General features: G+C 35.1%; 1 protein-coding gene across 4 annotated transcripts in view; it reads right to left on the bottom strand.

Annotated features, from left to right (window-relative positions):
- Nucleotides 1-26,215, bottom strand: part of GRIK2 (glutamate ionotropic receptor kainate type subunit 2) — a 421,417-nt gene that overhangs the window by 139,645 nt on the left and 255,557 nt on the right. For all 4 annotated transcript variants that reach the window (XM_069804941.1, XM_069804944.1, XM_069804945.1 and 1 more), the window contains one exon: nucleotides 10,323-10,546. In XM_069804941.1, the coding sequence (XP_069661042.1) occupies nucleotides 10,323-10,546 (224 nt within the window). The remainder of the gene's footprint in view (nucleotides 1-10,322; nucleotides 10,547-26,215) is intronic.

The raw sequence follows: 26,215 nt of genomic DNA, 5'->3' as shown, positions 1-26,215 counted from the left end.
AGTATGATGTTTAACCACAACCCAAGTCTAATATTTTTTCCTCCAAGAAAGAAATGCTCTATCTTTCAAAGAGGTAAGGTTCTGGTAAGTTTATTTTGGTTTGGGGTTTTATTTTTCTGTTTTGTATTTCCTCTAATTTAGCTTTATTTACATATTTTCGGAATAAAATGGATAATGATGATTGAGCATCAGAGGAATTTAGAAAATCTGGTTTTAGCTAAATTTGCAGAAACTAAATTATTTCCAGTTCTGAATCAGAAACTGATACTTAATTCTAAAAAAACCCCTATATTCTAACAGACATTTTATGCTACTCCAAATAATTGGACATTTGACTATTCAGTTACAAATATCTAAAAGTAGCCTAAGATTGTATCTGTATTATTAACACTACACAACAATACAAAGTCTGTTTTAGAGAATAAAAGAGTAAAATCCATAAAATCCTTTCATCACTCAGGTCTTCCTATCCCTTCAAGTACTCCTGAAACCAATGAATTCAAAGGAGAACACTGAAGTACTATCCTACAGAAACTGCTCTTCCTCTGAACATCTGTAGCTAGGATTTTCCGCAAGGTTAATAACCATCATATCATATTGGCTTTGCTTCCAATGGTTTATGTCTCCCTCTTCATTTAGATGATATAAAGAAACTCACTGCATGTGGGTCCACATACTTAGCAAACAAATAATGCTCATTTTCTTATGTTTGGCTCATTTAGCATAAAAACTGCCTTTCAATCCTTACAGCCATTTTTGCTCAATTTTATTATATATTTCTGGGCCCTCCAGAAGCAGGATAAATAGAAATCATGACTGCTAATGCTCCATTTTCCTATCCAATCACTATAACCCCTACATTTTTCTTGAGGAAACCTTTCACTGTTAAGTCAAGCTGTTCCAAGCAGGATGCATGTGTGAAATTACTTCAGTAAATGAAATCTCTCCTACATCAGCTTTTCTGTTTTGATTTTGGGGGAGGGGGGGAAACCCAACAGCTCAGCTGCTGGTTGAATGCATTTTCCAATATATCAGGCCATCTGTAAATTCAGTCTCTGATGCTAATGGAAAAGGAGTCAATCAGTTAACTTGCATGTTTTGAAATGACCACTTGTATCCAAATATTAACAAAATTTTTTGACAGCACTGTGGTACCTTTTTGGATTCTTATAGAGTATATTTCCATTCCACTAGATTCTTGTGTTTTGTTCTTTAGGTTGGAGGACTACATGGTTTTGCACATCTCACGAGAAAACTGCTGCTGTGCATTATGGTGAGAGTTACAATTTCCTTCTCCCCACTAATACTATGCATGTCAGTAAAACACATGCAAAAGAACCAAAATAAAGCAAATAAGCCTCCTTCCCCCTACCTTCAAAACATAAGAGACACTGGTCTCTCTCAAAAGCATCATTTTAGCTGAAAACACTCAGATTCATCTGTAGGGGAACCCTTTTCTTTAGGCATGTTTAACATTATTCCATGCTATGATTTGCTAAATAAATATACAAAATGCCAAGTTTAGACTTGCATCTTCTTTTCTTGTCTTGTCACATATTGGGGGAAAAAATGTTTTGACAAAACAGAATGAAATGATCCAATATCAGAAAGGAATGTTCAGCACTTTTCCTGGAGACTTTCAACTTTTTTTTCAAGCAAACTACTTCATACAAGCAATCCAATATTCTTCTCATGTACTATCTATGCTGGTAATTAGCAAGGGCTGTTAAAAATAAGGACGAACCACTACATATGTTACCACAGCGTGAAGATCTTTCAAAACTAAATGAAACTGTTCCTCAGACTGTTTTTTACCTTTCTCAGCAAGGACTATTTGCTAATGGATGGTAACACAGTACCTAGAGACTAACAAATCACTGTCCATCGTAGATATGAAACATTATTTTGTGTGATGTTATAGAACTCTTAACAAAACAGTATTTAGATATTGATTCACCTATAGAAGCTATTTACCCAAGGTATTCAAACACACGAAATGAGGTAGATGAGATCTACTTTGCTTGTAGTTAATCCCAATTAGATAAAGACAAATACAAATTTCTTATGAGGAATGTCACCATTCTGACTGCTGAGATACTTTCAAAAGCAAATTCCATAGTATGTATAAGATCTTTAATTTGGTCATATAGTGGGCAAAATAACCACAGAAAACTGGGCATGTAAACTCAACTATGAATATATGAGCTAAGATTACATGTATATGAAAAGAAATGGTAACACATGTGGCATAATACCTTCCAGCATCTTGCAGCTTGTTCTAGAGACGAAGTGAATGCAAATGCAATTATTAAACTGTTGCAGGCAGTTAGAAATAATCATTTAGATAAACAGTGCATGGCATTCAGGCAGTTGTCTAGCAATGAACGGTGTGAAACAGAATGAATCAAACAGAACAATTCTAGTCAGTCAAAACTGAAAGCAGAAGAAGGCCAGACATTAAACTCATTATTTCAGAAGCCATTCACCAGTGAAAACTTCAGAGATTTTACTAGTAAAGATGGGTTATCCAGCTGAATCCTAAGAGCTTTAACAAACAGCCTTTGGATCCTAAGATACAAGGTACTGTGACGATTCAAAAGGATATATAAGATCCTGACATATTTGGGCAGTGAAATACTCAGTGTAACATGTAAATGAGAAACTGAAAACAAGTGAAATCATGGTATGAAAAATAGCTCAACGTGAGTTTTGATACAGCTTTCCATAAATACCCCTCAGACTCTGTTGTGTTACAATGTTGCATCAAAATGGAGAGGAAATATATGTTTACAAATATGTAACACCTATATGTAAACAAGGGTTTAAAAGTAAAGTCAGAATGAGTACAGACAGAATGAGCTGTCCACCTAGTTGGAGATAATGATCTATCTATAGCTATCTCAAATTTAATTCCCGTCTTTGCATGCAGGTGCTTACGTAAATGAGAATGAAGAGATTTAATTGCTGGTAGTAAGACACACCAAGTTCCTTAAGGATGAACGGGCTTATGATTCAGTTCAGACATCAAAATACCTAGGTTCTTGGGTAATTAGTGATGAATTGAAGAACCTTGTGATGGCTTTCAGAATAATAAGAAAAAAATTAACAGAAAGGATTTTTAGGCCATCTTCAATTTTACACAGCATAAGGATACTACTGTAGTCTTCATTAAAAAAAAAAATAAGAAAAAAGCCACTTTCTGATTAGGTTAATCTCCAATGTAACAAGAATTAACATAAAACATACTGATGGAGCAAGTGCTACAAACAGATGCATATTACAAGGTGTTTTCCTTATGGCAGAAATCACCAGATCTACTGCTTTGTTTCCTAAGAAGGCCACACACACATCTTAACTCTGCAGAAAACAAAGTTTGGCTAGAACTCCACACCAAAAAAAAAAAAAAAAAAAAAAAAAATCAATTTCTTGACAGAAGAATCCACAATTGACCAGGTGTGTTGAAGCGAGCATATTTTTCTTCTTCAAAGTGCATATGGAGATTTAGTCAATGAGGAGTAGTATAACTTCTGTTGGACTGCTATGGCAGGTGAGTTATGAGTTCTTCAGCCATCCTCAGTTAAAATATTTCAGTTGTTTTGCTGGCTGTAGTTTCTTCCTATGTTTGATGCATGGTAAGTAGTATCTGGGATGTCAGACTGATCTACCACCAATATAGCAAGGCTTTAGAGTACTGTTTTTCCCCTTGAAATCTAAGGAGGTTATTTATGTTAAAAAGAGTAAAAGATGAGATTTTTTCTCTTACTGTAATCTCTAACAGTATTCTAATAGGGGCTATTATGTAGATGCTGTGCTGGTATGTGGACTTGGAAACCTCTTGATACTCTTGTTTCTCCTTGAACAGCTGAAGGAGATTGAGAGCATTTGGAAGTGATTCAAGAGAATCCTGAGGGGTTAGGATGAGGAGACCATACGGAGTTGTTTATTTATATATTAGAGATTCTATAAACTGACACTGAACCCAGATAAATCTCTTGTGGAGGAGGTCAGAGAGATCAAAGCGCCTTCTAAGTGTCAAGATGCAAAGTCAGAAATTGCTGCTTAACTCATTGTTATACATGTCTGTCTTTTAGCCATATATCCTCATCCACAACATTTAGTCTTCATAGCACTGATTGTGATCTGTATCATAACTTCTCAAAATAATTACACAACTTAGATGATGACCATAAGAAAGCATTGTAATTCCAGAATGTTTTGCATTTCTGATATAGAAAAAAGATGGAACATAAGACCTGTGTGCTCACCACAGAAAATTAAACTTAAATACTAATAAAGATTACACGGATTTATGGTAATATTAATGGCATACAGCACAGTAAACACCCATTCTGTTTAATCAATTTAAAGCTGTCATCCACATTTTGTGAAAAGTGATACTCAAAAACATCTGTGCATACTTGGAATACCATGTGCAAGTCTTCCTTACAATTTTTCCAGTGACTGCTGTTCAGGCAAGATGACTGTACAATTTCATTGCTACAATATATAGCAGGATAGACTAAGTGAAAAACATGTGCTCTATAATTTGCTCATGAGTGCAAAATATTAAGATGTAATTGAGGTATCTTCTTTATATTAACCTCAGTTATTGAAATTCTATTTAAATGAAGGAAATCTAAAATTAAAGTTTTCCAGGTCTGATGTGAAGTACAAGAAATTTAGTTCAGAAAGTAAGCTTTTTAGAACATTCTCACATAATACTAGGATTTCTTGGTATAGCTACACAAACATATCAGTGAATCAAAAGCTAGAAAAGCCATTGAAGAGAGAGAAAAATTCTTGTCATGCAATCTGCCTGGTTCACTTGACAAAAAACCCCAGTGTTCCAGAGGCTGGCATAGTTGCTCTTTGCTCACAATAAAGATGATCTCTAGCGTTAACAAGGATTTGCTTTTCAACCAGAAAAACTATACGAAAAGAAGCAGACTATACTGAATCTTTTGGAAGCAATCAACTAAGGGTCATAAGCTGCAACTTGGTTTAACAGAAAGAAAAATCTCTGACTTTGAAATAATTGTTATGGAACAGTTTTGGAAAGTGTTTAATTTTTGGCGTGCTTTTATCCTTGTCTATTTACACAGTATTTTATAGTCAAGTGACAATATCCTCACTTGCATTACAACTGAGGCAAAACTATGTTAAAACTGTGAGATAGTAAAAGAAGCAGATTTCAGGGTTGCCGTGTGGATTGCCCTATTGGATGATGAATCCATTCCTGAAAACACCTCATAATATGCTGTAGTTCTCTAGGGAGGCCTCAGGAGATAAAATTCTCATAGGAAGAATGCTTGTTAAGAATAAAGGGCAAATATGCTAACTTCCTACTTGAATAAATAGCAACACAGTAATTTAGTAACCAGAGCTCCAGAGTAACTGGAAGAGTAGTTCCCTCTCATTCTGCCATTAATTCCTTTCCATCGAGATAGATTTCAAGGAGTAGCTTGAAAATCAATCAGACAAGCTCAAGGACAGAAATCAGCTGATCAAGAAATATGAAATAAAAATGAAGACTGATGAAATGTAAAAGGATATCCATGCGCTCCAGAGAGAGATAATGCTCAGGCATCTGTTCAAGTCTGAAGCAGCAGGCTATTCCTAAGCTTCTTCACAGAGAAAAGATTAAGATAAATGTGTGGAGACATTTTTAAAACTCTTGTCTTCTTTTATTATGCTTTATTTGAGCTGGTAAGAGAAAAATATAATTTGGTGATGAGGCAATGTTCATTGTGCTTTTATCACTGCTTACAAGGAAATGGAAAAACAGTTGATACTAAATGCTTTGACAGCTGAAACCAGCACAAGGGCTTGACTTACGAGAAGTAGGACAGCATAATTCTGCTGAAGGGATGAAAAAGCAGGAAATCCTAACATACAGAATGTGGTACAAGTAGAGGTGAATCAAGCCCTTTGAAATGATAACCCATGATTCAGTATTAGCAATTAGGGCAGTGAGCACAGTTTAATGTATATTTACACAACATTCACTGATACTCCAGAGAGCTCAATATAAGAAGCATAAGAGCTCATTAGTGGACTATTTTATCCAGGGTAGTTTATCTGCTTCACAGCTGATCCATAAAGGTGAAGCATCATGCTAAGGCAGGTGTTATCTCTTCCAGCTATGAAGACAGGTCACTTAAGAATAAACTGCTTTATGACAGACAGACATGTTCACAGCAAACACAGATAAATACTTCAATGTGCAGGGAATCACTTGAAATCCAGTAAACTGGGTGGAAAATAATTGGATAAAAATATTTAAGGAGTTTAGCCTCCGATCTGTGTTTTCAGAAAAGATTCATGAAGACATAGATGTTTAAAATCACACATAAGAGACTCTAAAAAATATAATAGTCATGAGGACAGCCAGCTGAAGATTAATTTTGAAAGTAATGAATCGGAAGACTTACATAAATCAAACATATTTAGCATTTTTAAAAGTATGAAGCTGATTTTTTTCATGTTGCCTATGAAGAATGGAAAGTATTCTCCAGTTATGAACACATTAGATTTTGCAGAGACCAAAAATAGGAAACAGCTGTTTCATATACACAGACTACTGGAAAAGAAGGGACAATATGTGTCTATGAAGCTGGCATAAAACACTGTAAGAAATGAGCATGTTTCTTAGAAAAGAAACAATGGTTTGCATCAACAGACAGAAATGAAAAGGAATTCCACCAATTGAGACTTTTCGTCATACAGATCAGAAAATGTTGTGTACTCGACAGAACTCCAAAAAGGAGTTGGCACACCTTACTCCAGTCTTACTTTTCCTTCTAATCATATGTAAACTGTGAATTTAACTGGGATTCTAAATCAAAGAAACAAGTAAAGGCAGAGGCATAATGGGCAGATACTGGAATTGGAATGTAACAAGACATTAGATCACACAAAACACTGCTAACAGTGACACAAAGACACTGCTAGCTAGCATCAGAAACAAACCTATTACTGTTGCCACAAGAGAAAAAAATGCTATATGACTTTCTCAGTTCACAGAAAAGTAATAGGCTTAGTGTCAAGCAGACTGGGTTTATCTATCAGTCATCAGCCTGTACGGCAAAGAAAGGAACTTTCAGAGACTGGCCACCATAACTGCTTACATTCAACAGTCACAGCAAACCAGATTAAGAGGTTTTCATATATATGGAGAAATCCCAGCCTACTATAATTCCCCACAAAGAATAAAAATTAAAGAAAACACCATGTAAAACACAGGTATGTTCATCCTATCCACAATGCAAAATCTGTAGTGCCCACATAAATAGATGACTCATCATTTTGGGAGGGACCACAAGAGGAAAATGACATAGATAAGCCTTCCAGCTAACAAATAAATCTCTCTCCTAGCTTTTTGTTTTGTTGAGTATGCAAAGATTTCAGCTCTTTATATGTGGTTCTCAAATTGGAAGGAAAATTGAACGCTCTATCATATAAATGAAAAGACTAATAAAGATTTATATTACATTTTTTTCCCCATTTATGCCTAATATGTTACTCTATGAAAGTCTTTTCAGCAATTCTCTCTCAAAGACTCTTGAACCTTTTACTAATTTCTTCACCTTTCCCTAAATGCAACCATACGACTAATTAATGGGTGAAATCCAAGTACCACAACAGAACTGTACTCTCCATTTTCAACGTACCAAGCTCTTACATTCCAACACTGTTTGGAAGACATAGTAAAACAATAAAATCACGAAACACTTGACACAAAAATGGAAGGTTTAAATCTAAAAATAAATATTCTACACTGAATACTCTGATGAGCTGTAATTACAAAACATCATATCATAAAAGACATAGTAAGTACTGCTCCAAACATAGATACACCTTATTATGAAACACATAGTAATTATTACGAAACACTGCTGGTTAAACATTCATTATGGAAGGATTGTTATGAAATAGAAATCTTCTTAATAAGACATTCCAGGTGGAACCTGTTAATTTAGTGGCATACAGTCCAACAGTTTCACGACACCAGGACTGAAAAATACATCATCAGCTGTGCGATACCTAACTTATAAACTGTACTGAAAATACATAGCCAGCACTATGCTGCAAAGTCCTCTTCACTACCACACTTCAGTTAGCAGCATCTCCCTTTACATGACAGGTACATTTTGTGAATTATATTTGCAAAAGGCTGTTCTACTTTTGAATAATGTTCTTTTCTCTCTTTAGCATTCAGCAGGAGATTACATTTTTAACTTAGGCCTGTTTCCCTATATGAACTATAGTGTTAGAAAATGCTATCACATACTATTAAGTCATTCTCCATTAGGAATAAAATCTGTAGATTGTCTTACATAATCCTAGATGTTTTATTTCTAAATGTGTTATTGATATTTGATTGTATAAGCTAAGAGGTATTGAAAATCTCTAGATCTGAAGGCTGATATAAACTTAGGTGTAAAAAAGGTATTTTATAAAACTCTATTAAAAAATGAAACTCCTCTGCTCAGTATAAAACGTATTTCATATTGCTTTACAATGAAGATAATGCTTCCAAGTACATAAGGAATTTATGGTGCTAGTCACAAAAACAGCAAGTGAAAAAAGTTCAGCAATACTGGTCTACTATGTGGCACTTCTGTTTAAAAATAAACATTCTTTCCAGTTCTGCTAGTGGCTGAATAGCTTAATAAAAAAAAGGCTTCAAGAAAATGTATCTTTCCTACAAAATATGACGGGACACATTTTCAAAGCATAAGTAGGAAGTCAGCCATACAACTCCTACTAACATTACTGGGAGCTGCCTGTCAAAAGCACTGTGCATCATGCTGAAAATGTCCTTCAGTGATAACAATAGAGTTAAAACTTTTGGACATATACATAAATATTTCACATGAGGTGTTTTACAAGATAACATTTGTGATTTATGCTCAACTGTTCTTTCAGAAGTAACTGTATCACAGGAACACCTCAGAAATGAGTTTACTCTCTGGTTATGTAGTCCACTAAAATCTACTGTTCTTTCACGAAACTTTCAACATAAGTCTGGCTCTTTAAAGTAGACTTTTAAAGAAGGTACGGAAGTGAAGTTATTCATTACAGAATATGTTTCAGTGTTATCTGTATTACTTCAATACCTCATGTACTTTATGTACAGGTGATCTTGCTAAATTACTTTTAAACCAGTTTCTAAAAATATTGCCTCTCCCCTTAGTAAAGGAATGATACAACTTCTCCAAAATGAAGCAGATAGCATCAAAGAAAGATGACAAACCCTGATATCAACTACAGCACAACAGGAAAAGAAAAATATGAAGATTCTACTGTGTACTACAGAATGAAATCATAAAAATCTTGGGTCTGAAGTGAGATTGCATTATTAAGTCAAACATGAAAAAAAAATCTTAGTGAAGAGATAAAAGCTGATAATAGTTTATATGTATTTGATTAAAAAAATATATTTGAAAGTGACTACTAGGAGGAATCTGCAAAAGAGATTACATTTACACCCCTGGGAACCACTGATTTACTGCTCTGAATTTTTTTTAGCTGTCACAGCAAAAGTCAAAGTTACAACATGTAAGACTGTATTTCTGTGAGCATCTGGAGTCAATCCTAATTACTTAAGAAGGAAAGGGTAAATATAATGGGAATTTTTGACAAAAGATGTTTTACTGCTTGTCTACGTTGAAGAAAACAAATTAAAAAGTGAGCCCTATATATCAAATTAATTTATAACTTAACAACTGTTTTATTGAGTTCCTCAACTCCACAAGCTCAGATAAACATGCTTCCAAAAACATTCCTGTCTGGGACTTTAAATTATGTGAGGTATCTCAGGATTTTAGCTAGCACACAATTAAATATTGTTACCCTACTTCTAAGATACTAATCTACATAAAGTAACTTGTTTTGTAACAGGTAGAGGCCCAATTTGTACATCTAGGATTAACATGGGCAGCTAAGTACTCAATTTGAGATTAAGCACCATAGCATCAAATGAAATCAGGCTAACAGAATAAAATGTCAACCCCTGTCTTTCTAAACACAGAATAATAGGGAAAAGACATTTCATGAACTTTCTAGTGTCTCTAAATTTGTAAATAAAAGGAGAAAGCTAGCTAGCATACTCAAGACTTAGTGACATAACAAACTGGAGACTTAGTATGGCAGTGGAGAAAATTAATAGTGAGAACCCTCATCATTAATTATTCTTCTGTACATCATGAAGTTAAAATATAAGAGTATGAAAGTAAGAAAATTTTTGTGACTTTTGACAATTATTAGGAAGAAAAAGATGGTAACAATTGCCAAAAAAATCACAAAAGTTGACATGTTACCTGGCTATGACAAAGAGCACACAACTGACACCCAAGTAAGCCAGCAGAATATACATCCAGATATCAGGGGAGAGAGGATTCAGGAAGGAGAAGACGCCCGGGTTTGTACCATTGGGCTTGCGGTACAAAATACTTATTCCAAGAGTCATAAAGGGCTTGGAAAAGTCGATGACCTTCTCTCGAACATAGGTAATTGCCAATGGTGCAACTGCAAGGTCAGCTTTCTGTTAACAGAAATACAAAAAGAGAAACAGGCCATAAGTCAGAAGAAACAGGTTTAGGCAGACAATCAGATTAGGCAAAACACAAACTTTACATGGAGGAGCTTTGTTCTTGTACTAGGTAGGCTGAAATTTACAACACTCTTCTCCCTACAAGTAAGGAAAAAGATTTATTCTACGTCCTGTTTGCTGAACTGACACAGTAGTATTTAGAGAAAATTAAAAGCACTATTACAGGGTTAGAAGTGAAGAAAAATATTGCACCTTGCAGAAAACATGAACATCCTTTATCACATCTTTTAAAACTTTTTAAAATGTACATATCAGCATAAGTCTTCTTTTTGTCACTCCTTCACTGTGCTCTTTAGAAGCTAACATATTTGTGAAGCAGATGTGAATATGCTTGTACAAGTGTAGGGAAAGTGCCAGGAAGCAGTTTTGCTTATTTTAGCATAAAAATATTGGTACAAAAAGAATAACATTTTAAAATCAGAAGTGCTACACCTGAAAGGTTGCTACAGGGATTAAGTTCTAACAAAGTATAACTGTCCTTACTAGTTTCCAGAAATCACTATGAAACTTGTAGGTAACTGACTATTAATCAATCACAGTGTTTAAGAAGAAATCATACAATAGAATGTATTTTGTCAACTTACATTGAGTTTTAGTTATTATGGCAATAATTCATAGGAGATTAGTAAATGGTCTACTATTTTTATTTAAAACTTAATGGAAATCATAGTGACAAGAAAACTACAGCATCTACTTTTTAATCTCTGTCAACAGCTCTTGAAAGACTACTGTTCATGTGTGTATGTGTATATGTGCACATATGAAAGAGGGAAGTTCAGAGCAAGAAATTATACAGTACAAGACTTGGCAAGCTGTAAACTAAGAAGTCCTTAAAACTATACATAAATACAGGTATGTAGTAACAGAAATGGTATAGCTACTGTGAAATACTGTTATCCAAGTAACATAGCTGCAAATAACACCATTTTCAGAATGCCTGTTCTAAACCAAGATCCAGAGATTTTATTCCCAATAAAACTGTACAAACTTATACTTTTATAAACTTTCTTTTCCTCAGTTGGTATTGTGCATACTGTGTAACACAAAATCCCACACAACGTTATAGCATTTCAGTGTTCCCTTTTTTTTGTTGTCTCACCTTCCACAAAGTTCTACTATAGTCTATTGTTGTTATGAGCATTTATCATATCATTAGATCTACTCTAGTAAAGTACTTCTGTGTTACAATGTGAAACTATTGGCACTGTTCATTTAACTTGGTAAGGGTTTACTTTTCAAAAACATGACATACGTTTCATTTTCATTGGTATTCAGAACTTATAGGTATTAATCAGACTAGTGAGGCTTTATTTCACAGCAGCTGAGTTTTTATGGATTGCATATTGCTGATGATATTCAAGCTGATGCAGAAAGAAAACAGTAAAGTAAGAAACCAAAACTAATTTGAATTAAAAGTTATAGGTCAACATGTAGAAGTTTGAGAAATGTAACAATTGAAGCTATTAGTTTGTGAGGCAACCAGCAGTCCTTACTCTGAGATTCTGAAGGCAACTCACTAGAGACTGTCAGAAGATCCAGCTGCCCAAAGATAGAGAAAATAGATCTTTTGGAAGGCTATTGGCAGTTGTGAATTTTAGTCTTAAAACATTGACAGACCCTTAATGACTAACAAATCATTTCTTTTAACAAATAGTATAGGAAATCCAACCCTTGATCATTAGATGAAAACAAAACCATATACAAGTGAATATAGGTTGTAACTATCTGCAGTTGAGAAAGCTCTAGGGAAGTTGCAGATGAAATTAGAAAAATAACCAAACAAGAAACAATGCATGTCTCATATGACAGAACCGGACAATCAGATATCACAACCTGGGAGGCAGAGATCCAAAATATAGGTCCGTATCTTGATATATCAAGATTTTCTTCAGAGCTTTAATAACTCCATTTCAACATTCTTGAACTAGTAAATCACCATAAGAACAAAAATTAAGCATCTCAACAAGAATAAAATCCAGAGTCTTTACTGACTGAGGAAACTAGCTGCTAGAATGAAAGACATAAAAATGTAGTATTGCCTCACGTAACCACTTTTGCTAATATATGTTATCTCCAAAATATTCAATTCTCCTGGGAATTACTTCATTCTGAAATGGCACTACTTGAAAGTACGAGAAATAAGGGGCCAGGTTTCCAGAAGTGCAGTACCAGGGTCTCCTACACTCTTCTACAATGAAGCAATACAACTAAGAGAATTCTCTTTAGTTAATTTATCAGGATGAATTGGAGAGGAATGGTGTACAATTAGGATTTTATCAATCTACATTTATGGACATTAACAAATGAGTACATACTAAAATGGCTTTCTGATAAATTCCATAATAAAGAACATTTCTCTCACTTGGCAATGATGTACGAATCCATTTTTTAGAATGAACGTATATATAATTCTATTTTTTAAAGAAAAAAAATTATTTATCTGAAAGCATAATCCTAAACAGCACTTATTCATGACTTTAGAGTATTTGGGATGAAGGCCTTTTTATGAGAGCATCCAAGGAGCGGTGAGGATAAGCTAGTCACTACAGAGAAAAATTCTGCACCAACTAAAGGTTAAAATAGCAATTAGAAACAAGTAAGTCTGACAAGGACATTCCAACGCAAGGTGTAGTCCTGAGCAAAATGCAAGAGTTGTACAGCAACACAAATCTTAGCCATACCATGTGATGAAGGAGCGCACTGCAGACAATAATGCCAACGGTAGATGGCACAGACTGAAAAAAAATATTCCTCACAGTAAATTCTTATTTTAATTATGTCAAGTGTGAGGAAATCACAATCCTGCATTCACTCCACCATTCAAAGATACAGCATGATAAATTGGAGAATGGCACTCACATTCTGCATCCATCTCGACAGTTTTTCAAAGAGAGGTTCTGCAGAAAGGAAGAGAATATCCAGGACAAGAGGGAGGAAGAAACAGAATTTATCATAGTCTACAGGACACTTTACAAAGTCAGCTGAACCACTGACAGTTATTCCCACCATGCTTTCTCAAAGTACATCAGTTATTTTGAATGTTACTTTTAACAGTACATTCTCAATAGTACTTGATCTTCCATCTTCACCCTCCATCTTAAAGGTTAATGATATTTTCTCCTTTCATACTAGCATATGCACTCCCAGTATGGTCTACTTTCTACATTACTGCAGAACTCTGTGAACAGGGATTGCCGGACCTTCCCTTCTTTTTGTGCCATATGAGGACCGCATGTACTCTCTTCACAGCTGTGTAAAGGTTTCCCCATCTTGCTGCCACGTGCAGTTGTAGGATGTTCACTCACCAACAAACAATTCAAGGTATACACAATTTATTTCTGCTACAGAAGCCCCTAAGGCATGTTAAAATCCTCCTCATTTGCTTCTTCATTTACATTGTACTTCCTAGCAGCTTGTTGACTGACAATTTTACATAAAGGAACATCTGAAGAAAAAAAAGGAGGACCTTTTTCTCAGTTGCACAGGGCTGAAATTTGGTACATAACCTCTAAGACAAGTTTTAAAATTATACTTAAGTCAATCTATGCATGCAGCTACAAAAAACTTCAGCAAGAAATCTGCACATAAATGTTGAGTAGTGCATGGGCCATAGCATGCATAAGTTGGTATTTGCAGATATTGATACTTTGTATGTGAAAATTAACTCTATAAAATATAACCTAGAAAAAATACCACATTAATTTGGGGTGAAATTGAATTTTGAAAGCATTTAATAACTTCTACTAATAATGTTGGGGAAAGGAAAAACAAACACTGATTGAATTTTCTTTTGATGATCCTTTTCTGAAAAATTTTTGTCTCACCTATTTTATTCAAAGGAATTCAAAGGAGTTTAAATACAATCTAGACATAGCAACCACAAAATGGCTAATAGTTATTTTTAATTAGACTCTACAATTACAGAATATTCTGCTATAATAATGGAGTTCTTTAGCCTATGTTAATGGAGTCTTCTGGTAAGAATTTTGCTGCTAATATTTTGCATTGATTTAGTATCCATGTAATGTTTACATTAAAAATGCAGGGGGAATCATACAATTTATATCTGTTCTCAGTTGTTTATATAGTCAATCCAATCAGACTGTGATTGTATAATATACATAGAAGTATACACATATACTGAAAATGCATTTTAGTAATTTTACTTCTGTACAGGCAGGAATACACTTACTGCCTGTAAATATTTTTTAAAATAGAGGATGATCATTTTTTTAAAGGAAAAATTCATAAGGCTTCTTTTTAATCCACTCTGTCAGCTCTTCAGCCTAAGACCCTAAGTCAATATGTAAACTTCTTCAGCCACCTCAAATTTTTGGGATTGTTAAACCGAGGGCTAAATTTCAGTTACATTCCCTGTGGAGAAAATGCATCCCTAAGCTAGGCAGAGGAAGACTAATGCCCAGCTTCAATAATTTAAACCCATCTAACAGGCTATTAATGCACAGAGAGCTTATGCATCACTCCTGTTCACAGAAGTGCATTTCCCTGCCACTGATTTGAAAAACTAAGATCTGTAGTTTGCCTTTAAGCTTGTGATCTATCCTAAACTGCCTTGTTCATGCTGCTACATTATAGAAAATTTTACACCCTGTGTCTTTATTTTAACTAGCCACTTACATTTTTTTGATATAAATTGGTTTTCATGTTTTTCTACTACCTTTCATGGGATTGTAGGACAGTTCAGGTGGCAAGAGACATCAGGAGGTCTCTCGTTCAATCTCCTGTTCAAAGCAGGGTCATCAACATGATCAGGCCAGGTTGTTCTGAGTTTTACCCAGTCAGTTTTGAAAAACTCCAAGGATGGAGACTACGTAACCTCTCTGGATAACCTGTTCCACTGCTTGTCTGTCCACACAGTGAAAAAGTTTCTACAGACAAGCAGTGGAGCAGGTTGTTTAGAGAGGTTATGCAATGTCCATCCTTGGAGGTTTTCAATTTATGCCAGGCACCACTGTGAAAAGCCCCGATGCATTTTCTTGATAACCTCCTCACAGGTCCTGGAGAGCTGCTACTAGAGGTTGCTACCTTTGCCAAGTAACATACCATAAAGTCCAAAACAAGTCCAGACTAGATAGCTAAGTTTAGATGTCATGCCTTCTTATTTGTGGGATCTTGACTTCTATAATTTAAGATTAATTGCTAACAATATCATATCTAGATGCAAGTTTAGCAGTTGTTACTTTATTAAGATAATAATTTAACATGATAAAGTAACATGATGACAGTTTCAATAGGTACTGGCTCAAGTTACACATGGGTTTCTAACTGCTGAGCTGCTTCTCAGTATTTAATGTTCAGCAACAAAAAGTTACTGAAAGATGGGTGGTTTACTCAGATTCATTTTACTGACACTCAATAGTATTTCATAGCTGTTTTGTTTCTTTAGACATCCTTCTGTCAGCATGGCTAATACTCGTCTTGGCAAAGTCTTGAACAGCTGTGGTAACTAACGGTTGTGTTAGCTACAAGCCCTCAAGTCTTTAGAGGAGGGTCCTGATCTAGTGACCAACAAGATCATCTCCCTAGAGATCCAGATCTCCCCCCCAAAAAAACAAAACAAGGCAAACTGTTTTGCAGAGGAAATTTGCCTGCTGTCCAATACTACAGGAACAACTTGCTACATGAATTCAACTACACAAAAACATTTGGAAACCTTCCGACAATGGCTTTTGAATAGGATTGAGCATATCTTTCGATCAACCTAGCAGTGTCTAGAACTGACTTTCAGTATTGTTTTCTGTTTGCTTCTTTGTTATTCTCTGAACCTTTAGTCGAGGAAAAATACTAGTACTAAAACCATCGGGAACTCTGTAATTAGTTAATTTACATTATCTCCTCTTATTCAAGGTTAGTAAACCTAGGATTTTTCTAGTCCATTCTCATTTAGCTATGCCAGCATGGATTAGATTTAATAGCTGAATAGATGTAACATGAGTACCCATTCAAAACAGTCACAAAGTTTCTATTTGTTGATTTATAGGATGCTGTTCCACAGAAGTATTTTGAACCAACTTTTTTTTAATCAAGAGTTACAGAAATTGTATGTAAGAGGACTAGAGGCAGTGGACCATGAAACTACACTTAGCAGGAAGATGGATGACAATAAATTACAACAATAATAAAATCTCAGCCTTATTTCTTATCACTTCACTCCAGCAGAGTTTTCCACAAAGGACTCTTCTAATGGTTAGAAGGGCAAGATTCACATACCCAAAGAAAGGGCAAAGTGCCAAAGACAGTATTTACAAAACAGTGTAGATATTGTGGCTCAGCGTTCAGGAAAGGGAGACTCCCCCCTTTAAAAAAAAATAAAAAAAAAATATGAGAGTACTTAATTAAAATGTAACAGTTCATCTTTACAGTCATCACACTCTTTTTTTCCAAAACTGTATTTCTGTACCAGAGATGGTTTCTAAACATGAAAATTACTGGACACCATGCTCCAGTGCAGCTTCTTGAAATAAAATACAGAGGTAACATTGACTCTTTTTTTGTAGCTAGCATTTTTATCATTATACTTTCCAGTTTTACTGCAACTTCCTGCAAGTATTTTTTTTCCAGTTGTTAACCAGCTCTGTCACCTAGATTTTCAGTTACTGCATTCAGGACAAAAAAATCCCACACTTTTTGATTTTGACATGAATTCTGTTCTCAGATATATGAGTTTTCATCAAATTGTTTCAGTGAATTCATTTCATCATGCAATCAAGTTTGACTTGTATCATATTTTACTTGCTCCCCCTTTTCTGTATCACTTTGTCATTTGCAATTCCTTACAAGGGAATCAAAATTATTAATACTGTTTTTGCATATAATTTGGATGGGAGTAGATCACTGCAGGATATAATACCTCTTATTGATTAACAATTCTCAATTGACAACCTTTTGAAATCTATCATTTCATCAGCATAATTAATTAAGAGCATAAAACCCATTAATATGGACAAAATCAACCTCCTGTACACTCGTCCCCTCCAGCTGCATTTTGATGCAGCTATCAAAAGACTTTATTTTTAAAAGAATCCACACACTAATCAATGAATCATTAAATTCCAGTGCCTTAGGCTTTAATTAAAATTGATCATTATTATAAACAATAACAAAAAATGATCTTTTTAGAGAACTCCATCATATATGAAATAAAAGCAGAAGTGTTTTTATATTGTGTATATTCTTAAAACATTATATATCATGCAATGTAAAACATGTGCCATGATTATAAAGGAATGGCTAATACAGTACTTATTACCCAAAAATATTGTCACAAACCTAAGGAAGAAAAATGTTAGTAGTGTTGTTATGGACTAGATCCTAGCTTAGTTCTGTTCTGCGTAAGGTATATGTAAGCTAACTCATTTGAAAAACTCATTACATTTATTTAAATTCAATAAAGCTTATCCAAGCTCTAGGCATCTTCTAAGTACTGAAGATACCAGGATAAACTATTAACAATCAGCTTTAATAAAAATAAAATGCAAATCTTAAGGATAAAATCTGTGGTGGTTGAGTTAAAATGTTTTTTATATTTATAAAGATGAAATCTATGAAACACTTAAAAATGTCATTACTGTTATAATGTATTCTTTGTATTATGTGAAGTTCTGCTTCATTCTGGAAGACAAGGATTAACAGAGGGGTACAAATACATAATGAGTAAGAACACACAATATAACAAGAAAAAACATTGATCAGCATGACAGGCAGATGTAGACAAATTCCTAGCCTAACTACTGCCCAATTAGAAAGTGGACAGATATAACAACGTTTATGGATGACACTAAACTAATTATTCAAAGTAGCAAGACTACAGAAGAATTGCTCCATGTCAACTTGCACAAAAAGATGTGGAGGACAGTAAATAAAATGAGCTCAGAACAAGAAACTGTCCAGGAATGCAGAGACAGAGTTAGGCTACCCAAAGCCCATCTGGAGTTGAACCTGGTGAGGAATGCCAAGGACAAGAAGGGCTACTACAAGTACATAAGCAACAAAAGGAAGACTAGAGAAAATGTGGAACTTCTGCTGAATGGGGCAGGGAACCTGGTGGTAAAGGACATGGAGAAGGCCAAGGTACTCAATGCATGCTTTACTTCAATCTTTACTGGTAAGAATACTGATCTTCAGAAATCCCAGGTCTCTGAGACTACAGGGCAAATCTGGAGCAAGGAAGACATAACCCTCAGTGGAGGAGGATCAGGTGAAAGAACATGTAAACAAACCACACATACACAAGTCCTTGGGACCTGATGGGATGCACCCATGAGTGCTGAGGGAGCTGGCTAATGTCAGCCAATCCCAATTATCTTTCAAAGGTTGTGGAGATCAGGAGAGATTTCTGAGGACTGAAATTAAAAAAATGTCACTCCTGTCTTCAAAACAGGCAATTCAGTGCCAAATTAATTCCTGGAAAAGTAATGGCGCAAATCCTGCAAGTCATATTAAGGACAAGAAGATAACTGAATGTTATCAGCATGGATTTATAAAGGGGTAATATTGTCTGACCAGCATGATATCTTCCTACAGTGAAATGACTGGCTTTGGTGGGTGAGTAGAGAGCACTGAATGTTGTTTATCTTGACTTTAGCAAGGTTCTCAACACTGTCTTCCATAACAACCTCAGAGAGAAACTGACAAAGTACAGACTAGATAAGTGGACGATGAGGTTAAATGAAAACTGGCTGAGCTGTTGGACTGAAAGGGCAATGTGAAGTCCAGCTGGAGATCAGTCACTAGTGGTATACTGCAGGGGTCAACACCCACACCAATACTGTTTAACATATTCATTAATGAGCTGGATGAGTGGACAGAGTGCACCTTCAGCAAATATCCACAGTGTACAAAACTGGGAGGTGTGGCTGGTAGACCAGAGCTGCTATTTAGAAGGACCTCAGCAGGCGGGAGAAACAGGCAGACTGGAACCTCATGAAGTTCAAATAAGGAAAACGCTAAATGCTGCACCTGGGAAGCATAAACCCAGGCACCAGTACACATGCTGGAAGGATGGTGAGCAGCTGGGCTGCACTAGGCAGAAGCATTGCCAGCAGGTTGAGTGAGGTGATCCTTGACCTCTGCTCAGCACTGGTGAGGCACATCTGGAGTGATGGGTCCAGGTCTGGGGTCCCTGGTACAAAAGAGGCAGGGACATACTGGAATGAATCCAGCAAAGGGCTACAGAGATGATTAAGAGATTGGAGTAGAGACTTGAGTGAGCTGGGACTGTTTAGCCTGGAGAAGAGAAAGCTCAGGGGAATCTGATGAATTAATACAAATAACTGAAGGGGGGAGGGGAAGTAAAGAAGACAGAGGCAGACCCTTCTCAGTGTTATCAAGTGGAAGAAGAGGTAATGGGCACAAACTGAAATGCAGGAAATTCCATTTAAACATAAAAAACCCCTTTTCTATTGTAAGAATGGTCAAACACTGGAGCAGGTTGCCCAGAGAAGTTGTGGAGTCTCCATCCCTAGAAACAGTCAAAACTTGATGGGACATGGCCTTGGGCAACCTGCTCTAGTTGACTATGCTTTGAGCAGGGATTTAGACTAGGTGATCTCTAGGGTCAGTTTCAACCTCAACAATTCTTTGATTCTGTAGTGTAAGCAATTTCTCTTTCCAGTTCTCTACACACATCTCTGTAACAAACGTGCAGTTTTATTTCTATTCTGGAAGCAGACAAAGAAAGAAAGTTTGCAACTAGTGAAACTAGGTTTGGCATATAGTCTCCTAAAACTGTCTGTAATATTGCTGATTTCCTGTTAAGCTACAAGTAGTTAAATAAATAGATGATATAATTTTTAAAATTACAAAGACAACCAGAAATTGCTCAAATATTACAGGAATTTAAATACTAAATATGGCATCTATCTCATTTCTCTTATTTCTATATTACTGGTGTACAGTGGGAATTAAGAGAAAAAGGAAAATATTCTTGTTTGATGGCTACACTACAGAACAATTTTCTTAAAGACATCTCAAACTGATGAATTTAAACATTTAAATATAGCAAATAATTCAACAGAAGTTCTAGAGAGAACATGGTATCAAGTTAGATATAGGACCATTAAGTCTAGAATTGAAATGTGCTATTTCTCAGTCCCACAAAGCTCTCTTGGTACAATGGCACTCTTTGCTGGTGCCTGGTTCCAGTTCTCTGATTCAGGCACACATCTGAAATCATGCTGCCACTGTAATCTAAGCTGCTACTGTTCTTTCAGCAAAACTCTATCACCTTTATGCAGTTCTCTAATAGCAACAGGATTAGTCCAGAGAAGAGCAATGACACTATACTTCTGTGGTGGCTTTTCATAACTGACCCTTTATTTTATCTTTTCTTGATTATTACACTGTAACAATAATATAAGTATAGATCTTACACTAGTTTTGCTTTTACATTTTGGAATTATGAAATACTACAGTATTGCAATAGCTCTTTTGAGGGCCAGAAGGATCATTTTCAAACTGAATTGAAAATCATAAGACATGGAAGTGACAGGGCTGAATGCTGCACATGACATTTTGAAAGAGCTCAATTATTTTTCTAAGTTTAAAAACTAATAAAGATAATTAATTACAATGCATTTGAAGAATGACTTGAAGATTTGTATACAAGATTTTGATACACTTTTGACATGACACTTATTCTAGAATAAGTGTAGCATTCTTTACCAATCCACATAACAAAAAAATCTCACAAAATACATCTATGTAAGTCTTCTATTTTTAAGGCAAAATCTACATTGCCTCAGGCACAAAATGGCTTTCTAGTTAACAACCTATTTTCCATACTATAAATAAACATTTTACTTCCAATAACAGATTATTGTATATACTTCTAAAGCAGAGCAAGAAGTAAAAAAATCTTTCTTCAAGCTTAATACTTTTCATTTCTTTAAACTTGACTTTATTACCTGAAAAATTTGAACTTTTTTTTTTTTTAAATTACGTGGGTTTTATACATAAAACATTGTCTCAGCATGTCACTTATTTACCCAATATCCTGACTAAAAAATTCTAACGGGTATCTATACTGTTTCACAGTTTCTACTAGCACTTTATGAGTATCATGCCCCGCACATTCATACAAAAACATACATTCATTCTTTACAAGCACCTATATGCAGTCATTGATATGCATATGCATATGTGTATATAATTTTTTTTCGCACCAATATACATTCTCAGGAAGAGAAGTTACTCATCTTTGGAAGTTACCACACATTACTGCTAATCGGGCCTTCAGAGGTTGGGAAATAGCAGAATAAAAATTGACTGCGCAAATCAATTTCAAGCTATTGTGACAAAGTAACACGATTTTCTTCCTAACACACACACACACACACAATCAGTTTCATTTGGTGTATTTTGGACTTAAGTAAAGCTGCACTGATGGTTTCTTTTTTTTTTTTTTTTAACTCTGAATGTTTGACTTTTGTATAATTTTCTTCAACAACTGAATTATCTTTGATCTTGTAAGAATAACAGATCAGAATTAATACCTTTCAGTTCCCCAAACAGTATGGGTGACGTTCTATTTTGGGCATCATTCCCAGGAACACATCTCCTGCCAGCAGATTCTGAAACTCTTTTACCAAAATGTTGCTTTGCTGAAATTTGACATACTCCAGGATTCCACAGTCCCTACTCTCTGCCTTCCATGAAATGTTCACTTTGAGATGTGTTGAAATTCTTTGGTGATGAGCAAAAGACAAATTGCAGCACAGAGCTTTTGAAATTTTTTTTTCGAGCTTTTAGTATCAGTAACAACATTAAGAATTCATTTGGTTGTGTTAATTGTGCTTCATGAATACACCTGTAGTTGATTTATATAAGTCCCCTGCGAGTCTTTCAAAATCCTTCTGTTACCATTTCCAAATGAAGAAAATCCAAGCAAAATTTAAGTAGCAACATTTCTTATGAACATGCTCAGAGTATGCCATGTTCACATTTATGAGTAGAATTTCTGAATTCCTGATCTACCAAGCATGCAATCAAACTCCTTAATCATTACTTCTAGGAGTAATGAGGTTAAAATAAGATCTAAGTAGGCAGAGAGAAGGACTAAGGGAAGATTGGGAAAACTGGTACCAATCAACTTTCCCTGTACAGCTGAACTTATTCTGATCTTTGTAGTGATCAAGTACCGTCCAATGAAGTATAGATATTGTAGAAACAGAGTGAATGAACAGATTCACGATAAGCTCTAAAAATATCTTGCTGAAGATTTGACATCAAAAACAGAATTGCAAATGACCTCCTTGGAGGAAAAGCACATCTTTGAATAGAGAAGTTGTTTCATAGATTTTCTCCAGGTAATTTAATTTCTACTAAATGGGGCCAACCCCAGCAACCAACCTTTTCTGAACCAGAAGATACAGAATAAAAATGTGGACACATGCATTTACCTAATAAAAGGGATAAGTCCCAATGGAAATTAACGCTGCTATTAGAGAATTCTAATTTTCACATGTATTTCACTTCAGCAGACATATACATAGAAACAATAATCCCCATGTTATTTTCTACCATTCTTCACTATCATTATAGCAACAAAAGTGATTGTAAAGATCAGATAATTGTATGAGGATATGAAAAATTTAACTTTTATGAATACAGCCATAGCCCTGGATCCCATCAGTTCCTAATCATTGCTGTAAGCACATATGATGCTTGAGCTAAAGAGTTATCTTTTGGAGTCTCATTTGAAAAACTTCATGCTGCTGCCTTGACGGGCTATGATTCAGTTCACTGGCAGTGCAGTTAAAATGAATGCCAATTATTCACTGTACAGTTTTTATCTGTAACTGAAACTTAATCATTTTATATAACCAAGTGCATTACCTACGCATGTCCAAATAGCTAATAATTATAAATGGGGATTATACTGGTTAGACTTAAAACATATTCTATGTTAATGCTTATGTACTAATTCTTTCACCCAGTATCTAAAATATTTGGCCCCTAATTTACACTTGATTTGGCCCAGTGCTAGCATTCTTTTGGCAGTAACTTCTCAAGGAACATTTGAAATGATTCCCCACAATTTCCCAAAACTTGTGAACCTGTGACTAGCCACACCTAAAAAAGAAAAGAAAAAAATAAAAGAGGGAGTAGGGGGCAAGTGGGCAAACATCCTATTTATCAATGTGGGCAGGCAGGAAAATAGTCAAGAGAAGGAACAGAAATTACAAACTAACAGTTTAACACAGTAAAACACGCTATTTATCACAAGGGATCCTGGCTACTAAAGTAAATTAGGGTACTTCCTGAATTTTTTCTATACTTCAAATAAAATCCTGAGTTATCTAGCAGAAATGCCAAAAGACAGAGTATGGATGTTGCTCCAAAAAGTAAGCTCGAGTCTGGCAATTCACTGATAGGATTCGATAAGACTGCTAGAATGAAAAACAGAAAAAAACAGAAATGGAAAAAGAAGACAGTTTATTTTCACATAGCAACAGAAAAGTGATTTTAAAAGAAAAATATTCATTAGTAGTGGTTAAAATTGTGAAAATTAAAATTAGAAAACCATAATACCCTAACTGTAAAAACCATTACTTAGGCATACTGTAGTTAAGTGACAAGAAGACAGTATTCACTTACCCCTAGTCTCAAGACATTTCAGATAAACAGCCCCCTGAGTACAGATCATCAGAAAAAATCCACACATCTCAGAGCACTTATCGAGAAGACCCTACTGTCAAAGTCTCCTACCACTTTGGGTGTCAAATAACTGAGAATGTACTTAAAATCTTTCATCCAGTGTCTTCGGGAAACATAGGAAGTGATCAGCTCAAAAGATCATGTAATAACATTCATGACTACTAAGTAAAAGTGTATACATTATTATTCTCTGTGTCTTACTGTAGTATTAGAAATACTGCTGGACCTTGCTTTACTAAATTCAGACTGTGTGGAAGTTCCTTGCTCTTTGGAAAATAATTGCTCACTCTCAACTGCTCTTTTGTTGAAAACTACATCTTCAGTGTGTCCTGTACTTGAAATCAGTAACACACTCCTTGCCTGCAATTTAATAAGGAATTCATACATGCACTTCTGCTATGTTCCTCACTGAATTAATACATAAATTTTGCACACTTGAGCTAAGTTTCTGGCTTGGGATTTCTTTGACATTTTAGATTACTGAGGGTTTGGATTTCCCTGGCATTTTTTTCATGGCTTTCTGCAATACTTTCTGCTGCACTCTATCTGAAATCTATTCTCTGCATAACATTTACTCTGAGTTAGGATCTGTTTGTACATTTTTCCATGGGAATATCATATACAGCCTTTATTAGAAAGTGACTAAGCAGACATGCAAATTAAGTGTCATCTTGTAAGTGAGTATAGAGACCGATGTTTGGCTTTTGGTTTGAAGCAGTAATAAAACCACAGTTGCTAGTAATTCTATGGTCATGTAGAAGACCATCTCTTTGATCGTTCACCTTAAAGCAAACCAAAAAAAAAAAAAAAAGGAACAGAAGATGCATAGTATGGCATATTTAAGTGAATTACATTGATAAATTCAGACACGCAAGATAAGAATTTGCAGGGAGGTTCTGTAAATCTATGAATATATTCAGTTTGCTCGAAGTGAAAAACAGAAGCTCAAGCAACAAAAGAGACACAGTTAGTTGCTTGTCTGGGGGACACCTGCTGCTGCTTATTCAGCTTGGGACAAATGACATTGGAAATAAAAGGTCAGAGCACTTGACGTTGTGGATTAATGAATTAGCAATTAGACTGAAAGGCACAAAAAGCAAAAGTGATATCTTCTGACATATTACAAATTATCATAATAAATTATGCTATAGACCCCAGGAAAGATTTCACACAGAAATGAAATGCTACTTTAATGAGGAAAAGAAAGCATGCAAACAATAATAACTGGAAGATAATATGAACATTTAAAACAGTAAACATACACACGAAAAATAAATTACAGGCACTTAACAGTTAAAGAGTTATGGATACTTTATGATGACAGAATAACTGGAAGGAGTTGGAATACTATTTTTAAATATTAAATAACGTGAATTAGTAGCTTTGTTTAAAGGGAGGGTTGTGCTGGAAAACAGCCAACATAACAAATGTAACTAATAATGATTACTGAAAATTCAGAGAAGAATGGTTCAGCATAGAACAGTAATGCTTAATCTGCAAGGTAAATAAATATATACCAAGAAATAAAAATGCATTCACAACAGATGGCCTTCAAATGGCTAAACAGATAAATCAGGAAAGAGATAAATTATAAACAAAACATAAGAAAGCTGAAAATACAAGCAGATAAGGATAAGAAAACTGAAATACAAACAGTAGTATTTTAAACATATACACAGAGTACAGTAAAAAGGGAGGTTGTTTTTTTTTTAAAGAGCGTAGGTAAAAATAAAATAAAATGGCAAGATACTAGAAAATAACATACAAAAACTTCAGCAAAAATCAGTAGGCATTCAGCTTACCATCTATATTCATCTATATTCACCAGAGTTGCTGGTTCAAGCAACAACATAACTTAACTGCAGACTTGCCAAAACACTATGTGGTTTATGGAAGGTTACCCCTCAAAACATCATCTCCCCA

Source organism: Haliaeetus albicilla, chromosome 17, assembly GCF_947461875.1.
Source record: "Haliaeetus albicilla chromosome 17, bHalAlb1.1, whole genome shotgun sequence".
Taxonomy (NCBI): domain Eukaryota; kingdom Metazoa; phylum Chordata; class Aves; order Accipitriformes; family Accipitridae; genus Haliaeetus; species Haliaeetus albicilla.
Note: the sequence above shows the minus strand (reverse complement) of the source record. Positions and strands in the feature narration are given on the sequence as shown.